This window comes from Euleptes europaea, chromosome 19 (genome assembly GCF_029931775.1).
Source record: "Euleptes europaea isolate rEulEur1 chromosome 19, rEulEur1.hap1, whole genome shotgun sequence".
Lineage (NCBI taxonomy): Eukaryota > Metazoa > Chordata > Lepidosauria > Squamata > Sphaerodactylidae > Euleptes > Euleptes europaea.
The window spans coordinates 17,947,261-17,965,062 of NC_079330.1; the positions used below are offsets into that span (position 1 = coordinate 17,947,261).

The 17,802-nt window shown below is 48.3% G+C and overlaps 1 protein-coding gene across 1 annotated transcript in view; it reads left to right on the plus strand.

Annotated features, from left to right (window-relative positions):
- The window catches only part of TMEM132E (transmembrane protein 132E), a 177,775-nt gene that overhangs the window by 131,483 nt on the left and 28,490 nt on the right, over positions 1-17,802 (plus strand). The window contains exons 2-3 of the mRNA XM_056864866.1: positions 5,502-6,408; positions 8,251-8,391. Coding sequence (XP_056720844.1) covers positions 5,502-6,408; positions 8,251-8,391 — 1,048 coding nt within the window. The remainder of the gene's footprint in view (positions 1-5,501; positions 6,409-8,250; positions 8,392-17,802) is intronic.

Sequence of the window (17,802 nt, forward strand, 5' to 3'; positions counted from 1 at the left end):
GTGTGCTAGATAATCAATAGAACCAGGAGAACGTGGGCAGGTCCTTTCCAGATATGATAGGTTCATGTATCTACCTTGCATAACCATAGAAGGGCTAGCATTCAGTCTAGCAAGAAAAAAAAGCTCTTAAGATACAAGGAGTTGTCAAGAAGTAGGTATAAGCAGGCAAGCAACATGGGGGAGGAATTCCAAAAAACTGATATGAGAAAATGTGACAAGCACGAAATGATGTGCTATCATAATCAATCTCTTCAATACACTTTTTATTTCAGAGAAGGCCTCTGCTTTCCCAAGATCTCTTATAGAATCATAGAATTTTAGAGTTGGAAGGGACCACCAGGGTCATCTAGTCCAACCCCCTGCACAATGCAGGACATTCACAACAACCTCCCCCCCCCCCGCCCCCAGTGATTCCGACTCCATGCCCAGAAGATGGCCAAGTTGCCCTCCCTCTCATGATCTGCCTAAGGTTATAGAATCAGCATTGCTGACAGATGGCCATCTAGCCTCTGCTTAAAAACCTCCAAGGAAGGAGAGCTTGCCACCTCCTGAGGAAGCCTGTTCCACTGAGGAACCGCTTAAACGGTTAGAAAATTCTTCCTAACGTCTAGATGGAAACTCTTTTGATTTAATTTCAACCCGTTGGTTCTGGTCCGACCTTCTGGGGCAATAGAAAACTCAGCACCATCCTCTATATGACAGCCCTTCAAGTACTTGAAGATAGTTATAATATCACCTCTCAGTCTTCTCCTCTTCAGGCTAAACATACCCAGCTCCTTCAACCTTTCCTCATAGGACTTGGTCTCCAGACCCCTTGCCATCTTTGTTGCCCTCCTCTGGACACATTCCAGCTTGTCTACATCCTTCTTAAATTGCAGTGCCTCAAGCTGAACACAATACTCTAGGTGAAGTCTAACCAGAGCAGAGTAAAGCGATACCTTAACTTTGCATGATCTGGACACTATATTTCTGTTGATTGACCCCAAGATTGCATTTGCCTTTTTAGCTACCGCATCACACTGCTGACTCGTGTTCAGTGTTTGGTCTACTAAGCCCCCAATATCCTTTTCACACGCACTACTGCTCAGACAAGTCTCCCCCCTCCTATAATTATGCATTTGATTTTTCCTACCTAAATGCAGAACTTTACATTGATCTCTGTTGAAATGCATTTTATTAGTTTACCATATCCCACGATATCAATCCCAGGCATGCCAAGTTACAGGATCTCAAGTAGCAAATGTGTTGAAAGACCTCTACTTGAGAGCTGGTGGCAGGCAGGAAAGACAGCTATTGAGCTAAAGGGACCAGCCATCTGACTTGATATAAGCCATCTTCTTATGGGAGGGTGGGATGGAACTCCTGCTTTGTATGCAAAAGGTCCTAGGTTCAATCCTGGTATCTCTCAGGGAGCAGGTGCTGGAAAAGACTTCGGCCAATCAAATCAGACGGGGCTGGGATACATGGACCACTGGACTGATTCTGGGTAAGGCAGATTCATATTTAAACTGGAAGGGCCCATAGCTGAGTATGGGGTTTCTCTGAACAGGTGTATTCTTACTGAACTGTATGCCCATCTTCAGTATGTTCCATGGTGTTGTGCACACTTGGAATGGGTCTTTTTCACATTTTTAACCTTTATTGCTTGTGGCGTGGGAAGACCCTCAAAAGTTTCACTGATATTTTCTTTCCTCAACTCCATTGCTTTCTCCCTGACAAGGAGTTTGTGTGGGAGACATGATGTGTGTGTGTAAAGGGCCGTCAAGTCGCAGCCAACTTATGGAGATCCCTTATGGAGTTTTCATGGCAAGAGACTAACAGAGGTGGTTTGCCAGTGCCTTCCTCTGCACAGCAACCTTGGTGGTCTCCCATCCAAATACTAACCAGGGCTGACCCTGCTTAGCTTCCGAGATCTGACGAGATTGGGCTGTACCATGCAGCCTTCCCTCCTGGGAGACATGATAGAGGTCTATAGAATTATGCATGGTTTGGAGAGAGTGGACAGGGAGAAGTTTTTCTCCCTCTCCCATAATACTAGAACGCGAGGTCATCTGTTCAAGCTGGAGGGTGACAGATTCAAAACAGATAAAAGGAAGTATTTTCTCACACAACGCATAGTTAACTTGTGGAACTCCCTGCCCCAGGATGTGGTGATGGCTGCCAACTTGGAAGGCTTTAAAAGGGGAGTGGACATATTCATGGAGGAAAGGGGTATTCATGGCTATTAGTTAAAATGGATACTAGTCATGCTGCATACCTATTCTCTCTAGTATCGGAGGAGCATGCCTATTATATTAGGTGCTGTGGAACACAGGCAGGATGGTGCTGCTGCAGTCGTCTTGTTTGGGGGCTTCCTAGAGGCACCTGGTTTGGCCACTGTGTGAACCGACTGCTGGATTTGATGGGCCTTGGTCTGATCCAGCAGGGCCTTTCTTATGTTCTTATGTGTGTGTGCAAACCTGGGTGGGAGAGGAAGCCTTGTGAGTTTCGCTATTCTGATCTTCTGCAATGTCCTCCCCTCCCACTGTGAAATTGACAAAGCTTTCCTCTGACCATGTCAGTTTCCCAGTTAATGTGCAAGGAAAAGGACAGTGAAGGAAAAGGGGGGTGGATTAGAGCAGGGGTGTCGAACTCAATTGTTATGAGGGCCCGATATGACATAAATGTCACTTGGATGGGCCGGGCCATACATAACATAACATAATTTATTAATATGGCCACTGACCAGCAGAAAACAACAAGAACAGCCACAACAGTTAATAAGAAAACCACAACAACAGCTACTACTGCTACTACAAATAAACTAAGCCTAAAAATTACATGCCCTGACCTGGATGGCCCAGGCTAGCTTGATCTCATCAGATCTCAGAAGCTAAGCAGGGTCAGCCCTGGTTAGTATTTGGATGGAAGACCACCAAGGAAGACCAGGGTTGCTGTGCAGAGGAAGGCACTGGCAAACCACCTCTGTTAGTCTCTTGCCATGAAAACCCCAAAAAGGGGTCGCCATAAGTCGGCTGAGACTTGAAGGCACTTTACACACACAAAAAAAAATTACATATGACATGTGTAAATAAAATTTATATAAACATCATATCAGTTGATGTGAAACCCCCCCTTAATAGTTTGAGTAATAAAGTATTTCTGTTACTCTTATCCTGTCAAGGTACGACGTATTTTAATAGCCGCAGCACAGAATTTAGCCGTCAAGAGTGTAAACTGTGATTTTTTTCAGCAGTTAGGAGATTCTTAGCCAGAAACTCATCTGGTTGGTCAGGGAAAGTGTTAAGCAAAGGGGAAAGAGCCCTTGTGCGGACGTCTGGGTAGAATGAACAGCGGATCAAGACATGTTCTGAAGTTTCTATATCCCCTGACCCACAAGGGGGCCGGGCCATCCCTCGCCATCCCAGATTGAGAGTGGGGTGGTGGTGGTGCCTGCCTTGGTTGACTTGCGGGCTGGATAGAAGCTCTCCAGGGGCTAGATCCAGCCCTCGGGCCTTACGTTCAACACCTCTGGATTAGAGGGATACCTGTGGGTTACATCCAAATCTAATTATAGATGGCCAGCATCTGGGGGTAGCAGTTATGGGGAGCATCTTCTCCTGCAGTATCCAGAGGGACATGTCAAGCAGCAACGATGTAACTTGTAAACAGCGGCCATTATGTTTATAATGTTTATTAAGTGACATGGAAGATTTCTGGAATGATAATTCAAGCACGTTTGACCCCATACTGTTAAACTCCCTGCCGCAGTAAGATCCCTTTGTTTCCTCACTTTAGCCTTCTGGAGGTTAGTTAAGATGGTTTTGTTCTGTGGAACTCCCTGCCTCAGTAATATGCTTTTATGCCCTCACTTCTGCCCTCCAGGACATTAGTTAATATGGTTTTGTTCTAGAAGGCATTTACCAGTATTATCTCTTGACTTGTCCTTTTAATGTACTGTGGTAACTGCGTCAATTTTTTTTTATATTCCTATTTTTGGGATGATGTATTTACAGATTGTAGAGCTTTCTTTTCTGTTGTTGTCTCTATTGTACTATGGCCTTTTATACAGGGACGTTTCCCCACAGTCACACCCGCCTGCTGCTTCAGGGCTTCCTTTTGATTATGCATGCCTTTTCCACCGTGGGGGCGACCACGGGGAAACGCCCCTGCATAAAAAGCCTATATTTCGGCTGTTTTAAAAAAAACATCAAAATTCTTATTTTTAGTCTATTGCTTTTATCTAATTGTGACTGGTTCTGTTCTGACTGTTCTAAATTTTGTCTGTTCTTCTATTTATCTGGCGAGTGTATTTATATACCGCCTTTCAACTTGACGTCCCCAGAGCAATTTATAACACAGCCAAATATGATAAAATCAATAAAAGGACAGTAAGGTACAACAAAAATTCAGTTAAGAAACAGTGGGAATCAATAAAGTATCATAAAATGAATAAAACATCGCAAAATTCAATATTCCAGGAATGCCACCCCCCTCCCGCCATTTCTTGTTAACTAAAAGGCTCTCCGGAAAGCAGCAGTCTTTAAACCTTTCTGGAAGGACTTTAGGGAAACAGCTGTTTACCTCTCCTGTGGGCAGAAGTTCAAAATTTGAGAGGGCAGGAGCCCAAAAACAGTATTTTCCTGGGATCCCACCAGCTGGATCCCGGATAGGTCTAGTTCCCAGAGGAGGGTCCCCCAGGGCCCACTCAAGTCTTGGCTTGTGTTATGTGCTTTTATTTATTTTTTTAAAGTGGCAGAAAGGGAGGATAGAAGTGTTCTGAAATTATTTGTGTTATGGGTGAAACTAGATGGAGTTGGAAGGGGCCGTACGGGTCATCTAGTCCAACCCCCTCAAAGCAGCATCGGCCAAAAGCATCCCTGACAAGTGTTTGTCCAGCAGCTGCTTGAAGACGGCCAGTGAGGGGGAGCTCACCACCTCCCTAGGAAGCTGATTCCACTGTCGAACACCTGTCACTGTAAAAATTTCTCCCTCAATATCTAGCCGGTGCCTTTCCGCCCATACGTTAAACCCATTATTGTGTGCCTTATCCTCCGCCGCCAACAGCAACAGCTCCCTGCCCTCCTCTAAGTGACAGCCCTTCGCATACTTAAAGAGAGCAATCGTGTTCCCCCTCGACCTCCTCTTTTCCAGACTAAACGTTCCCAAGTCCCTCAGCCTTTCCACATAGGGCTTGGTCTCCAGGCCCCTGGCCATCCTGATGATACCACATCCGCCAGTCCACCATAGAGGTTTAGTGGTAGAATCATAGAGTTGGAAGGGACCACCAAGGTCATCTAGTCCAACCCCCTGCACAATGCAGGAAATTCACAAAATTCCTTTTGATTATGTATGTCTTTTCCACCACGGGGGGAAGCGTCCCTTGGTCTTGGAGGGGGCAGTGTTGTCCAGTTTGGCCCTACGTAAGCGGGCTGAGTGATGCCCGTGGGGCAGCACCCCTAGGGAGTGGAGAACACGGCTGGGTGTCTAACCCCTTCTCTTTCCTCTCTCTTTTTTTCCAGCCCACGCCAAGGTCCCCCCCACCACCTCCGAGCCCCCGGAGACCTCCCTGCCTTCCGCAGCCGCCATCCTGCCGGTGAACTACCGGCTCTCCAACACCCGCCTGGCCTTCTTCCTGAAAGAGATGCGGCCGGTGCCCAGCGGGAACGGCAGCTCCGGCTTGACGCGCTCCGAGCCCTTCGTCGTGTTCCAGACCAAGGAGCTGCCGGTCCTGAACGTCTCCCTGGGGCCTTTCAGCTTGGGCCTCCCGCTGCCCAAAGAGCTCCTGCAGCCCTCGAGCACCCTGGAGATCCCCGAGCGCCTGACGGTGAACTGGAAAGTGCGAGCTTTCATCGTCCGCACCCGGGTGCTCTCCAGCCAGCCCACGGCCCAGGTGCTCTTCTACGTGGCCGGGCGGGACTGGGACGACTTTGACGTGACCGAGCGGCTGCCCTGCGTGCGGCTCCACGCCTTCCGGGAAGCCCGAGAGCTCCGGGCCTCCTGCCGGCTGCGGGGCAGCCTGGCCACGTGCCTCGCCCAGGCCGAGCTGCCCCAGGCCTGGTTCGGGCCTTCCGCCGTCCCTCTGGGTCGCAGGAAAGTTGCGGACGGGCTTGACCCGGCGGGGGACGTCCAGCAGGTGGAGCTGTATTACACTCTGCACGCGCCCGACGGGATGGGGGACTGCGGGAGCGAGCAGGGGCCGCGGAGGGGCGGGGCCGGGGCCAGGACTGAGGGCCCTACGCAGCACCCTCTCCTGCGCATCGGCAGCTTGAGGCTGGTCCAGCCGCCGCCCTCCCAGCCTCTGCAAGAGCAGCGCCTGGATGACAACGTCTTCATCCACCTTCCGGAGAAGCCCCTCAAGCCGGGCGAGGTGCTCAGTATCATCCTTTACCTGATGGGCAATTCGACAGTGGAGCATTTTACACTCAGGTAAGGGCCCCTGGCAACGGAATCCTCCTCTGGAGGCCCACGTGGTTGAGAAATGGTCCAGAAGAAACCTTGGGTCTCCAAGTCTGTGGGGTTGGTCTCTCTAATGGTGAGCACAGGGGGTTGTGGGCTTTTGGGCGGTCCATCCAAGTCGCCCTGCAAATAAATCCAGGGAAGTAATCATCCCACAAGCTTTGGTGTCCCATGACCAGCTTGAAGACCTTCTGGGGAGAACTAGTTGGCTACTGTGGAAGACAGGATTCTGCATGCAGAAGGGAGGGGCTGTGGCTCAGTGGTAGAGCATCTGCTTGGCATGCAGAAGGTCCCAGGTTCAATCCCCGGCATCTCCAGTTAAAGCTAGGCAAGTAGGTGATGTGAAAGACCTCTGCCTGAGACCCTGGAGAACCGCTGCTGGTCCGAGTAGATAATACTGACTTTGATGGACCAAGGGTCTGATTCAGTATAAGGCAGCTTCATGTGCGTTCATGTCTGTTCACTAGATGGATCTTTGGTTTGATCCAGCAGAGAACTGTCTTAGGTTCCTGTGGTCCTCTGCATGAAGATGACTGTGAGCAAAGGTGGGAATTGTCTCCTTGGAGAACTGCTACCTCTAGAGGAAGAGACTGTGGTGCCTGCAGGAGGTCCCAGGTTCAATCTGTGTCATCCCCAACTACAGCATCTCAGGTAGAAGGTGTCAGGAAAGACCAGGGACTCGGGGGGGGGGGGAGGCTCTGTCAGAGTAGACAAGACTGAGATAGATGGGGCTGATTTGGTATAGGGCAGGGTCATATAGGCAGCCATAGCAAAGGGATAGAGCACATGCAGAAATGCCAAGGCTCACTCCTTGCCATCTTCTGTTAATAAAAGGATCTTGGGTAATAAATTAGGGAAAGAAAAAGAGTTGGTTTTTATATGCCGACTTTCTGTACCACTTAAGGAAGAATCAAACCAGTTTAAAATTACCTTACCTTCCCCTCCCCGCAACAGACACCCTGTGAGGTAGGTGGGGCTGAGAGAGCTCTAAGAGCTGTGACTAGCCCAAGGTCACCCAGCTGGCTTCATGTGGAGGAGTGGGGGAGACAAATCCAGTTTACCAGGTTAGCCTCCGCTGCTCATGTGGAGGAGTGGGGAATCAAACCCGGTTCTCCAGATCAGAGTCCACTGCTCCAAACCACTGCTCTTAACCCCTACACCACGCTGGCTCTTGGTGGCACCAAGACCACTTGGTGAGGTGCAGCCAGATGGAGCAATAGCCTGGCTCCATATTCTGTAGTTTGATGCATTGATGAAGAGTGGTAGTGAAAAGTGTCATCAACTCACAGCTGACATAGGGTTTCCAAGGCAAGAGATGTTCGGAGGTGGTTTGCCATCGCCTGCCTCTGCCTAGCAGCCCTGGACTTCCTTGGTGGTCTCTATCCAAGTACTAAACATGACCAACCAAGCTTAGCTTCCAGGATCTGATGAGAGTGGTCTATCTTGGACCATCCATGTCTGGGCAAAAACGGTGAAATGTATTTTGGGGGCCTTTGGATGGCCACTGTGGGAAACAGGCTGTTAATTGGGATGGACCTTTGGGTCGACCCAGTGGGGTTCTTTCTGATATGTCCCCCAAAGCTTTCCCCCTCAATGGCTGAGTCCCTCACATTCATTTCTGTTAATCTGCACAGCCTCTATCAGGAAGCGTGAGACTACCCACCACTATTTAGTTCAATGGACTGTGCCCAGGGATTATGGAGGGATGTCCCCCCCACCCACACAAACACAAAGGGGGCCGCTGCAAGGAGCTGAGCTTGAGGTCCTTGAGAAACCCCTGTTGCCTTCCTCTTTTTCTCGCCCGCTTGTCAGGGTGAAGGCCAAGAAAGGGGTCAACTTGCTCAACACGAGAACCAGGAACCCCCAGTGGCTGGTGAATTCGGAGCTGCAAACCGGGAGCAAACACTCCACCGCGACGGTCGACGTGGCCTGGATCGGGGGCACCTTTCCCAGGTAGGGCTCGCTTCTAGCTTCTGGTAAAGGTAAAGGTCGTCCTCTGTGCAAGCACTGGGTCATTACTGACCCATGGGGTGATGTCACATCCCGACATCGACTAGGCATTGTCCTAGTCTCCAGGGCCACCCAATTAAATGGATGGACAGTAGTTTCTAGACCCACAAAAATAAGTCTCTTTCCACACAACACATAATTAACGTGGGACTCACTGCCATATAATGTATGTAAGGGCTGGTGTTTTACGTGGTTTTAAGGGGCTAAGCAAATTCATGGAGCAACAGTGCATTAATGGCTGTTAGCCATGATAGCTCAATGGACCGTCCTCATTCCTTAAATACCTGCCGATGAGGGGAGAACATTCATAGGGACTTTATTTATTTATTCATTGGGTTTTTATGCCACCCTTCCTGACCAGGCTCAGAGTGGCTGACAAACACTTCCACACAATTAAAACCAGCCAAAATGTACAATTACAACTATAACATGACATTAAAACCAGGCATTCTCAAACCAAAGCTGCACAAAATAGTCATAGCAGGAAACCGAACAGAGGGAATATAAGGGAATAACACATTCCAACACAGGGTAACGTTTAAAAAGTAAGCAGTAATAAAAGAAGATGGGAGGGGAAGGGAAGGGAGGCCAGCAAGATGGAAAACCATCACTGTCCTCAACCGTATGCCTGGCGGAACAGCTCGGCTTTACAGGCCCTGCGGAATAGTTTCAGGTCCTGCAGGGCCTGGATCTCACTTGGCAGGGCTGTTGCCTGTAACCGCCCCAGAGGCATTGGTTTGGCCTCTGTGGGAAAGAGGATGTGGGATGAGGCAGACCCTCGATCTGATCCAACGGGGCTCTTCTAACATTCCACTTCTCACTTCCTCTTTGTAAGGGTCCCTTGTCCAGTGAACGAGGTATCTGTGCCTACGAGAGGGTCATCTTTCTTTTGTGGGTCATCTTGGACCCCCAGCCGGGCTCGTTCTTTGGCCAGTTGTCTTGAAACTAACTACCTGTTGAAGGGTGGGAGAGTAATAGCGGGGCGTCTAACAGGGGAGGGATCTTGGCTTGATTCCTTTGTGTTGATTGACGGCCGCCCCCGAGCTGGATTGGTGGTTGGCTTCAGTGGACATCTGACATTCTGTCCACACTAGCAGCACCTGGACTCTTGAAGGCCCACGTCCAGATTTGCGTATGGTCCTCTTTGCACATTGCCTGTTCTTGTGACCCTTGGTGAACTGAATACCTGAAAGGATCTACTTGAAGTAGAGCGAAACCTTCATCCATGGCGTTTTGTCTGTAGTGGTGCTTCCCGAAATGGATGTCTTCCCTCAACACTGTGGCTGTTCAGCGATGTCAATGCAGGTGTGAACAGGGCTTGGGGTTTTGTGCAAGCGGCTGTCATTTGGTGTGGGCTGCCAATAGACTTGTGGAGGATGAAAACCCAGCTGAACCGACAACTGTTCCTTCTCTCATGGAAACTGGACCACAAATATTCTTGGCAGATTTTAATCCCTGGAATATTCACCAACATTTTGTGATATCACAGCAGCCCAGTGTGTGAGGCTTCACTGCTACAAGCACAACAAATATAGATGATAATTGGTTTATGTTTTAACGAAGTTTTTTTCTTGCTCTTAAAAAACAAACAAGCTCCAGATTCCAACTTTAAAAAAACTTGCTTGCTTTTAATGGTTATATCCTTTTGTATCTGCGTGGAAATAGTCTTGGGTTAATTGCCACAAAAAATACAATAGGTAATATAGATTACAGAATCTTAACGTACATGTTTGTTTACTTCCTCATTTACCTTTCTTTTTTGAGGCAATTAACCCAAGGCCATTTCCACACAGATACCGAAGGATAAAATGATTAAAATGAAAATGTTCAAATCTGCTCCCCCCCACCTCAAGTGATGTTATGGAACGTTCATGAACACTCCTCAAACACTGTTAGAGTATCTATGTTCCAGCTTCTTTGAGAGACAGTTGTTCATTTGGCTGTTTCTTGAAACCTCACATAGCCCCAGGGGGATAAATTACTTTTTGGAGCAGGCTAAAGTCAGGGAAGATGTTAGGGGAGTTATAAGGCAGGGAGTACCAAAGGAAAGATACAGAGTAGGCAGTGAAAAACAGGAGCCTCTTGTGCTTGTGGCAGTGAAGCCTGTGACACCGACTGGCTGAATTGGTATGATGGCATGGGATGCTCATTAACATTTCACCTGCTGAGGACACAGAATTGTCTGAACACTGTTGTCCAGTTTCTGTGAGTGAAGGAACAATGATCCATTGGGCTGGGTGGTAAGGACAAGAGTCACCTTTGGGGTTTGAATGAGGATTGGATGGTAGTGAAGGAAACCAAGAAGCAGGGTGGCAAAAAAGGAAGGTACAGTGTACTTATTGTAATTTTTCTGGCCCTGGTTTGAAACCTGCAGGCTCTCAAATCAGCTTGCTGCAATTAAATTCAAATATCAGTGGAAATATATATAATTTAATTAGGTTTTGCTCTAGGCACAATTGGAAGGATGCCTCATGCCTGGCTGCTGCCTCTGTCCTTGTTCATGGCATCTGGGGCGGGGGCTCTAGGGTTGCCAGGTCCCTCTTCACCACCAGCAGGAGGTTTTTTGGGGGGAAGCCTGAGGAGGGGAGGGGATGGACTTCAATGCCATAGAGTACAATTGCCAAACCCGCCATTATCTTCTGGTGAACTGATCTCTATTGGCTGGAGATCAGTTGTAATGGTGGGAGATCTCCAGCTAGTACCTGGAAGTTCTTTCTTTCTTTCTTTCTTTCTTTCTTTCTTTCTTTCTTTCTTTCTTTCTTTCTTTCTTTCTTTCTTTCTTTCTTTCTTTCTTTCTTTCTTTCTTTCTTTCTTTCTTTCTTTCTTCTATCATCTATCTGTCTGTCTGTCTGTCTATCTATCTATCTATCTATCTATCTATCTATCTATCTATCTATCTATCTATCTATCTATCTATCTATCTATCTATCTATCTATCTATCTATCTATCTATCTAGTACTGCTCAAACAGCTATAGCCTTGAGCAGAAAATAAAGGAATAAAAAAATGCCTTACTTAGTGTTATTATTTTGGTATTTAATTATTGCCCCTATAAATTTTGCCACAGACAAAGTAACAGAATCATTTGTATCTGGTAGTAGCCACGTCACCTGCGCTCAATTCTGTCCAGCATCTTCACTGGACTGTACCTCCTTTCTTTCTAGTTCTGGGAAATGGCTCTTCCCAAGACTGTGAATTCCACACCACCCCCCAGCTTTTTGGCTCCCTTCCCTGAGATTTATCAACAGCTCAGCCTGGCTGGGTCTCCGATCAGCCAGCTGTCCTCGCTGCAAGCGATAACCCCGGTCCCCGTCCCGGAATGGGTCGCTAGCCCCCAGCTGGGAATCTGGTTATCTCTGCCAAACAGACGGCCAGCCTGGTGCCTGATTTCCCACAGTCCCGTGGCTTGGCTGCCTGGAGATTTCTTCCCAAGAAATCTTTGGACGTGGTCCCGAACCATTTTTTTGCCCCTGTCTCCCCCAATCTGTTCTCTAGTTGGGGAGATGTGCCGCAGTGGAAGGCAGGAGAAACAATCTGGAAGTCAGGTGAAGCGAGGGCTTTTGAGGGGCCTTCCAGTCCATTTTCATTCCTGTCCATTTTATTTATTCTTGAGTTACGGAAACATAGTCATTCCAGGAAAAGGGTTTGGCTGGTCTATATTTTGGCTGATGAGACAATAGTTAAAGGAAATCCTGACCCGTTGCTCAGTTTCTCAGGCTCAGTTTGCAGGAAGCAGGATTTGTCCATGCAAGTATTTGCGTGGCCTTTGGTGAACCAGTCTTGGCCTCAGTCTCCCATCAGGAAAATGGGTATAAATGTTCTTCCCTCAGGAAATGATTGAGGGGAGGCTCAGTTATAGAGCAGATGCTCTTATTTATCGAGTTATTTATTTATGTTATTTATTTCCTGATTTTCTCCTCAATGGGGACCTGAAATGGCTTATGTTCTCCTCTGTTATATCCTCACAACAACCCTGTGAGGTAGGTTAGTCTGAGAGGGTGTCACTGGCCCAGGTCACCCACCAAGCTTCCATGGCAGAGTGTGGATTCGAACCTGGGTCTCCCAGATCCCAGTCTGTCACTCAAACCAATGCTGGCTGCTTTCATGCAGAAGATCTCAAGTTTAGTCCTTGTCATCTCCATTTTAAAAAGGATATTGAATAATAGGAAAGGCCCTTCTCTGCCTGAGTGTTTCTAGTCATAATAGATCAGGGATGGGGAACCTTTTTCCTGCCAAGGGCCATTGCACATTTATAACATCATTCGGGGGCCATACCAGGTGTAGATCTCCTGGTGTGGGGGGGAGAGGCTAGGGTTGCCAGGTCTCCGGCCACCACCTGGAGGTTGGCAACTCCAGGGGAGGCCACGCAGAGGCCTGGAGGGCACCACCGGTCCTCCCCCCCAGGGGGGAGGGCAGCCAGCGGTGGGCCCGAGCAAACGAGGCGCCAGGGGGGGCAGCCCGCGGTCGATCAGCAAGGGAGGAAGGGATGAAAGGGAGGAAGGAAGGAAAACAGAGAAAGAGGAAAAGGGAGAGAGGGAGAAAGAAAAGGATGGAGGGAGACAGACAAAGAAAGAGAGGAAGAGAGAAAAGCCTTCCCCCACACACACACCCGCCGGCCCCGTGTGACCGGGCCCCAAGCTCCATGCCCTCCCCCCCCCCCCGAGTCCACAAAAAGCCCCCCGAAGCCCGATTGGCTCCTGCGCCCATGCTCTGCCGTCGGGAGCCGCGGGCTTCTTCCCCCCCCCCGTTGCTCAACAGCCAACAGGCAGTGAGAGGGGCTTACTGTGTGCCCCAGCGTTCCTGCATGCTGCGGCTATAGTGGGCAGCCTTTGGGGAAGCGTCCCTCCCACTCCTCTCGCCGACCAACAGCCGTCTGTCGATGAGAGGTGGTCCAAAGGGCGCCGCAGTGCCCCTGCAAGCCGCAGCCCCAGGAACACCCTCGGGGAGGGCCACCCTGCACTGCGCCTCCGCAGAAGGGCCCCGGAGCTCCCGAGGGCCACAAAAAATGTCCTCGGGGGTCGCATACGGCCCCTGGGCCTGAGGTTCCCCATCCCTGTAATAGATGATACAGGGCTATCTGGACTAGTGTTCTGACTCAGCTTCGTCCAACTCTGTAAGCCATTATTGATCTACTCATTGAGAAGCTGCTGAAAAACCACCGAGAAGCCTCCGGCCTACCTTATAAAGTTGTTGTGTCAGCAGACTCTCTTGCTTGAGAGCCAGCTTTGTGTAGTGGTTAAGAGCGGCAGGCTGTAATCTGGAGAACCGGGTTTGATTCCCCACTCCTCCACATGAAGCCTGCTGGGTGAGCTTGGGCCAGTCACAGATTTCTCAAAACTCTCTCAGTCCCACCTACCTCACAAGGCATATGTTGTGGGGAGAGGAAGGGAAGGAGATTGTAAGCCTGTTTGAGTCTCCTTCAAGTTAGAGAAAATCGCGGTATAAAAACCAACTCTTCTTCCTCTTCCTCTTCCTCTTCCTCCTCCTCCTCCTCCTCCTCCTCCTCCTCCTCTTCTTCTTCTTCTTCTTCTTCTTCTTCTTCTTCTTCTTCTTCTTCTTCTTCTTCTTCTTCTTCTTCTTCTTCCCCCCCAAGAAAAGGTTAGAGGGCAAGATGGGCGGGCCTCCAAACTTTCCCCATGCAGCCCTATTGCAGTAAACAAGGTAAATTGTTTATAATTTATAATAAATCTGGACCAGGTCTGTCTCTCCCCTCCTCTTCTGCCCCTGATGTGACTTACCAAATCCACAGCCTTGTAATGAAGCCACATCTGGATGCAGGGCTCTGCAGAAGGAGAGATGGGCTGGGTTGGCTTTCAACGAGTCCAGGATTTGGCACCCAATCTGAGAGTTTTGGAAGCCAGAGAACAAGCACGCAGCACTTTTTTAAAAAGAGAGAATAAAGCCATCTTGCAAGCAATGTGAAACCAAAGACACAGATCAAAGGCCCGGCTTCTCTGCCCGAGGAAGCTTCCTGGAGAGCGACTGATAAGCCTTTGTAGCAGGCTTGTTTTAAACCGAGTTCCTCAAGGAGGGAAGCACCCAGATGCTCAGCTGTGATTTCTCAGCCTCGGAGACGAAATTGGAAAGAGAACAGTTGGAGGAGAATGTGGGCGCCGGGAGGAAGCAGTCTTTTTGAATACAGGCCCTCAAATGCAGCACCTCTCCCTTTTAAGCACAGGCTTGCTACAAAAGATGCAGGGGTTAAGGGGAACAACACAAGCTGTTCCATTCTTTGCTAGTCTGTGGCAGACTTTGCAAATGCTTTTGTGAGCGAGGCAAAGAGCCTCTTTTCCAGATTGTCATATCTAAATCTTGTTAAATGGGGAGAAAACGTAGATGGGCACAGGTTCCCTCTCTCCCTTTAAAATTGGAGAGTAGCTTCTGGAGCATGTCTCTTTCATTATACACTTGTTCAGGTTCCAGATCTGGGCCAGCAATAGGACTTGTGTGTGTGTGTGTGTGTGTGTGTAGCTTGGTTCAGCACCCCCTTTCCCAACTAGGCCCTTTTAAAGACTCTGAGCTCACCACCTTCTCACTGCACCCTGCATCAAATATCATTTCAAGTGCCTTTTGGGAACTTGAGAAAAGCCAATGAGGATATCTTGGCTTCTTTGGTCTTGGTGGGATGGCTCCCTTGCCTCCGTTCTCCAGCCAGGCCATCGACTGAGTTATTGTGTGATGCACACAAAGTGTGGCCTTCAAATAGAAGAAGACGAGTTGGTTTTTATATGCTGACTTTCTCTAACACTGGGCACTTCCACACAGCCCAAGTAATGCACTTTCAATGCACTTTGAAGGTGGATTTTACTGTGTGAACTGGCAAAATCCACTTGCAAAAAGTTGTACTGAAAGTGGATTGAAAGTGCATTATTTGGGCTGTGTGAGAGTGAGACTCAAACCGGCTTACAATCACCTTCCCTTCCCCTCCCCACAACAGACACCTTGTGAGGTGGGTGGGGCTGAGAGAGCTCTAAGAGACCTGTGTCTAGCCCAAGGTCACCCAGCTGGCTTCATGTGTAGGAGTGGGGAAACCAACTCGGTTCACCAGATTAGCGTCCGCTACTCATGTGGAGGAGTGGGGAATCAAACCTGGTGCTCCAGATCAGAGCCTGCCACTCCAAACCACCGCTCTTAACCACTACACCATTCTGGCTGTCAAGGACCTGTTCCCATCTCAAAGTGGCCAGAACGCTGGACGAACGGACTGCAAGCCTCTTTCCTGTGAGCACGGGAAATCTGCATTGGGCCAAGCAACAGGAGCTCTACTCTTCCATTTCTGTCTGCGATATATTTTTGGCTGTAATGAGATGAAGAGGCTGGCCCCAGAACAGAGAAGGAGCTGGCTGGCTGGCTTTCTCCTGGCCTGCAGATTAAATTTTGCCTGGAAAGGTTAGAGGCAGGTGATGAATGTAAAGCGATTACAATCACTTTTTAAGAAAACAACCCGATCAAATGGTACTGCTAGGGACGACTTTGAGTCCTGGCCTCTCCCCCACACACACTGGGTGGGGGGATTTTGACATCAAAGGATTTAATTTGTCTTGGCATTTCAGCGCTAGGTATCCAAGCAGAGAGCTGTTGATTTTGGAGAAGGAGGTGTGCGGGGAGGCGTCTCGGAGGGGCGGGTGGGAGGGGGTCGAACAAGGTGAGCAAATGTTCCTGTTTGATTTCTTTTGAAACTTGTTTATATTCTTGTCGATGGTTTCGGTTTCTTTCTCGGCTTTTTAGCTCGTCCCCCCCCCTCGATTCTTTTGTGTTTGTGCTTACGCGTCGTACATTTTTATACACAAGTTATACATTATTTATACGTTCGGTGTTTAAGCATAAAATATACCTCCAATGTATAATCCTGATTTATTAACCACCATGAGCATTGAAGGGGTATATGTTTTATTTTTGTGGGGGAGAGAAATAAGAAATATTGTCGAAGGCTTTCATGGTCAGAGTTCATTGGTTCTTGTAGGTTATCCGGGCTGTGTAACCGTGGTCTTGGTTATACGGTTACACAGTCCGGATAACCTACAAGAACCAAAGAAATAAGAAAATTGCGTGAAAATGTAGCATCACGGTTTGTTTCAAAGGGGGGGGAGCAAAATAAAAATGGGGATTTTTGCTGTATAGGAAAAATAGTAGGGATGAGAAATTAGAAAGCATCCCTACGTTACAGCTCAGATGCCAGGGAAGCATTTGGTCTGCAGGGGGCGCTGTAAAGTTCCAATTCTAAACTATTTCGCTAAGGATGCTCCCAGTTCCATGGGTCTTGGAACTTACCCAAGCTGTTGTGCTTAAGGGTGTATTGCACCGTCTCTCAGATGTCTGAAAACATAGACACACTTATTTGTGAATGGGAATTGGAAGCGCCCAGCAACCGTCTGCCGGAAAGGTTTGTTTTTAGAGGGTGCAAGATAAATAAATTTATTTGATATAGTCCAAGACCAATAAAAAGAGAATCAATATAATAATTTAGGCTTCCAGTATGTCAAATAACTTTGAAGGAAAGAAACATTTTAAAATTATACATTCACAGAATTATACATTATCTTTATAAAAATTGTAGCTAAAGAGCCTATATATATGGCTTACCCAAGTTTTCCTAGTCCTATAGGCTATCCATCCAAATTTGGCGACTTTGAAAGGGATCTCTTGATTCTTATCTGCTAGCATAACTGAGAGGAGTCCTATTTTTGCCGGGATGGTGGTAAATTATGGGGATAATCAGAGTTTCCCTAATATGACTAGATCTTACAATAAAAAAAATGCTCTAGGGTCTCGATACACCCATCTCCACATAATCATAGAGTTGGAAGGGACCACCAGGGCCATCAACTCCAACCCCATGCATAATGCAGGAAATTCACAACTACCTCCCCCCCCTCCACACCCCTAGTAACCAGAAGATGGCCAAGATGCCCTCCCTCTCATCATCTGCCCAAGGTCACAGAATCAGCATTGCTGACAGATGGCCATCTAACCTCTTCTTAAAAACCTCCAGGGAAGGAGAGCTTACCACCTCCCGAGGAAGCCTGTTCCACTGAGGAACTGCTCTAACTGTTAGAAAATTCTTCCTAATGTCTAGACGGAAACTCTTTTGATTTAATTTCAACCCGTTGGTTCTGGTCCGACCACCTTGAGCAACAGAAAACAACTCGGCACCATCCTCTATATGACAGGCCTTCAAGTACTTGAACATGGTTATCATATCCCCTCTCAGTCTTTTCCTCTTGAGGCTAAACATACCCAGCTCCTTCAGCCTTTCCTCATAGGACTTGGTCTCCAGACCCCTCATCATCTTTGTTGCCCTTCTCTGGACACGTTCCAGCTTGTCTAATCACACACATTCTTTAGATGGTAAAC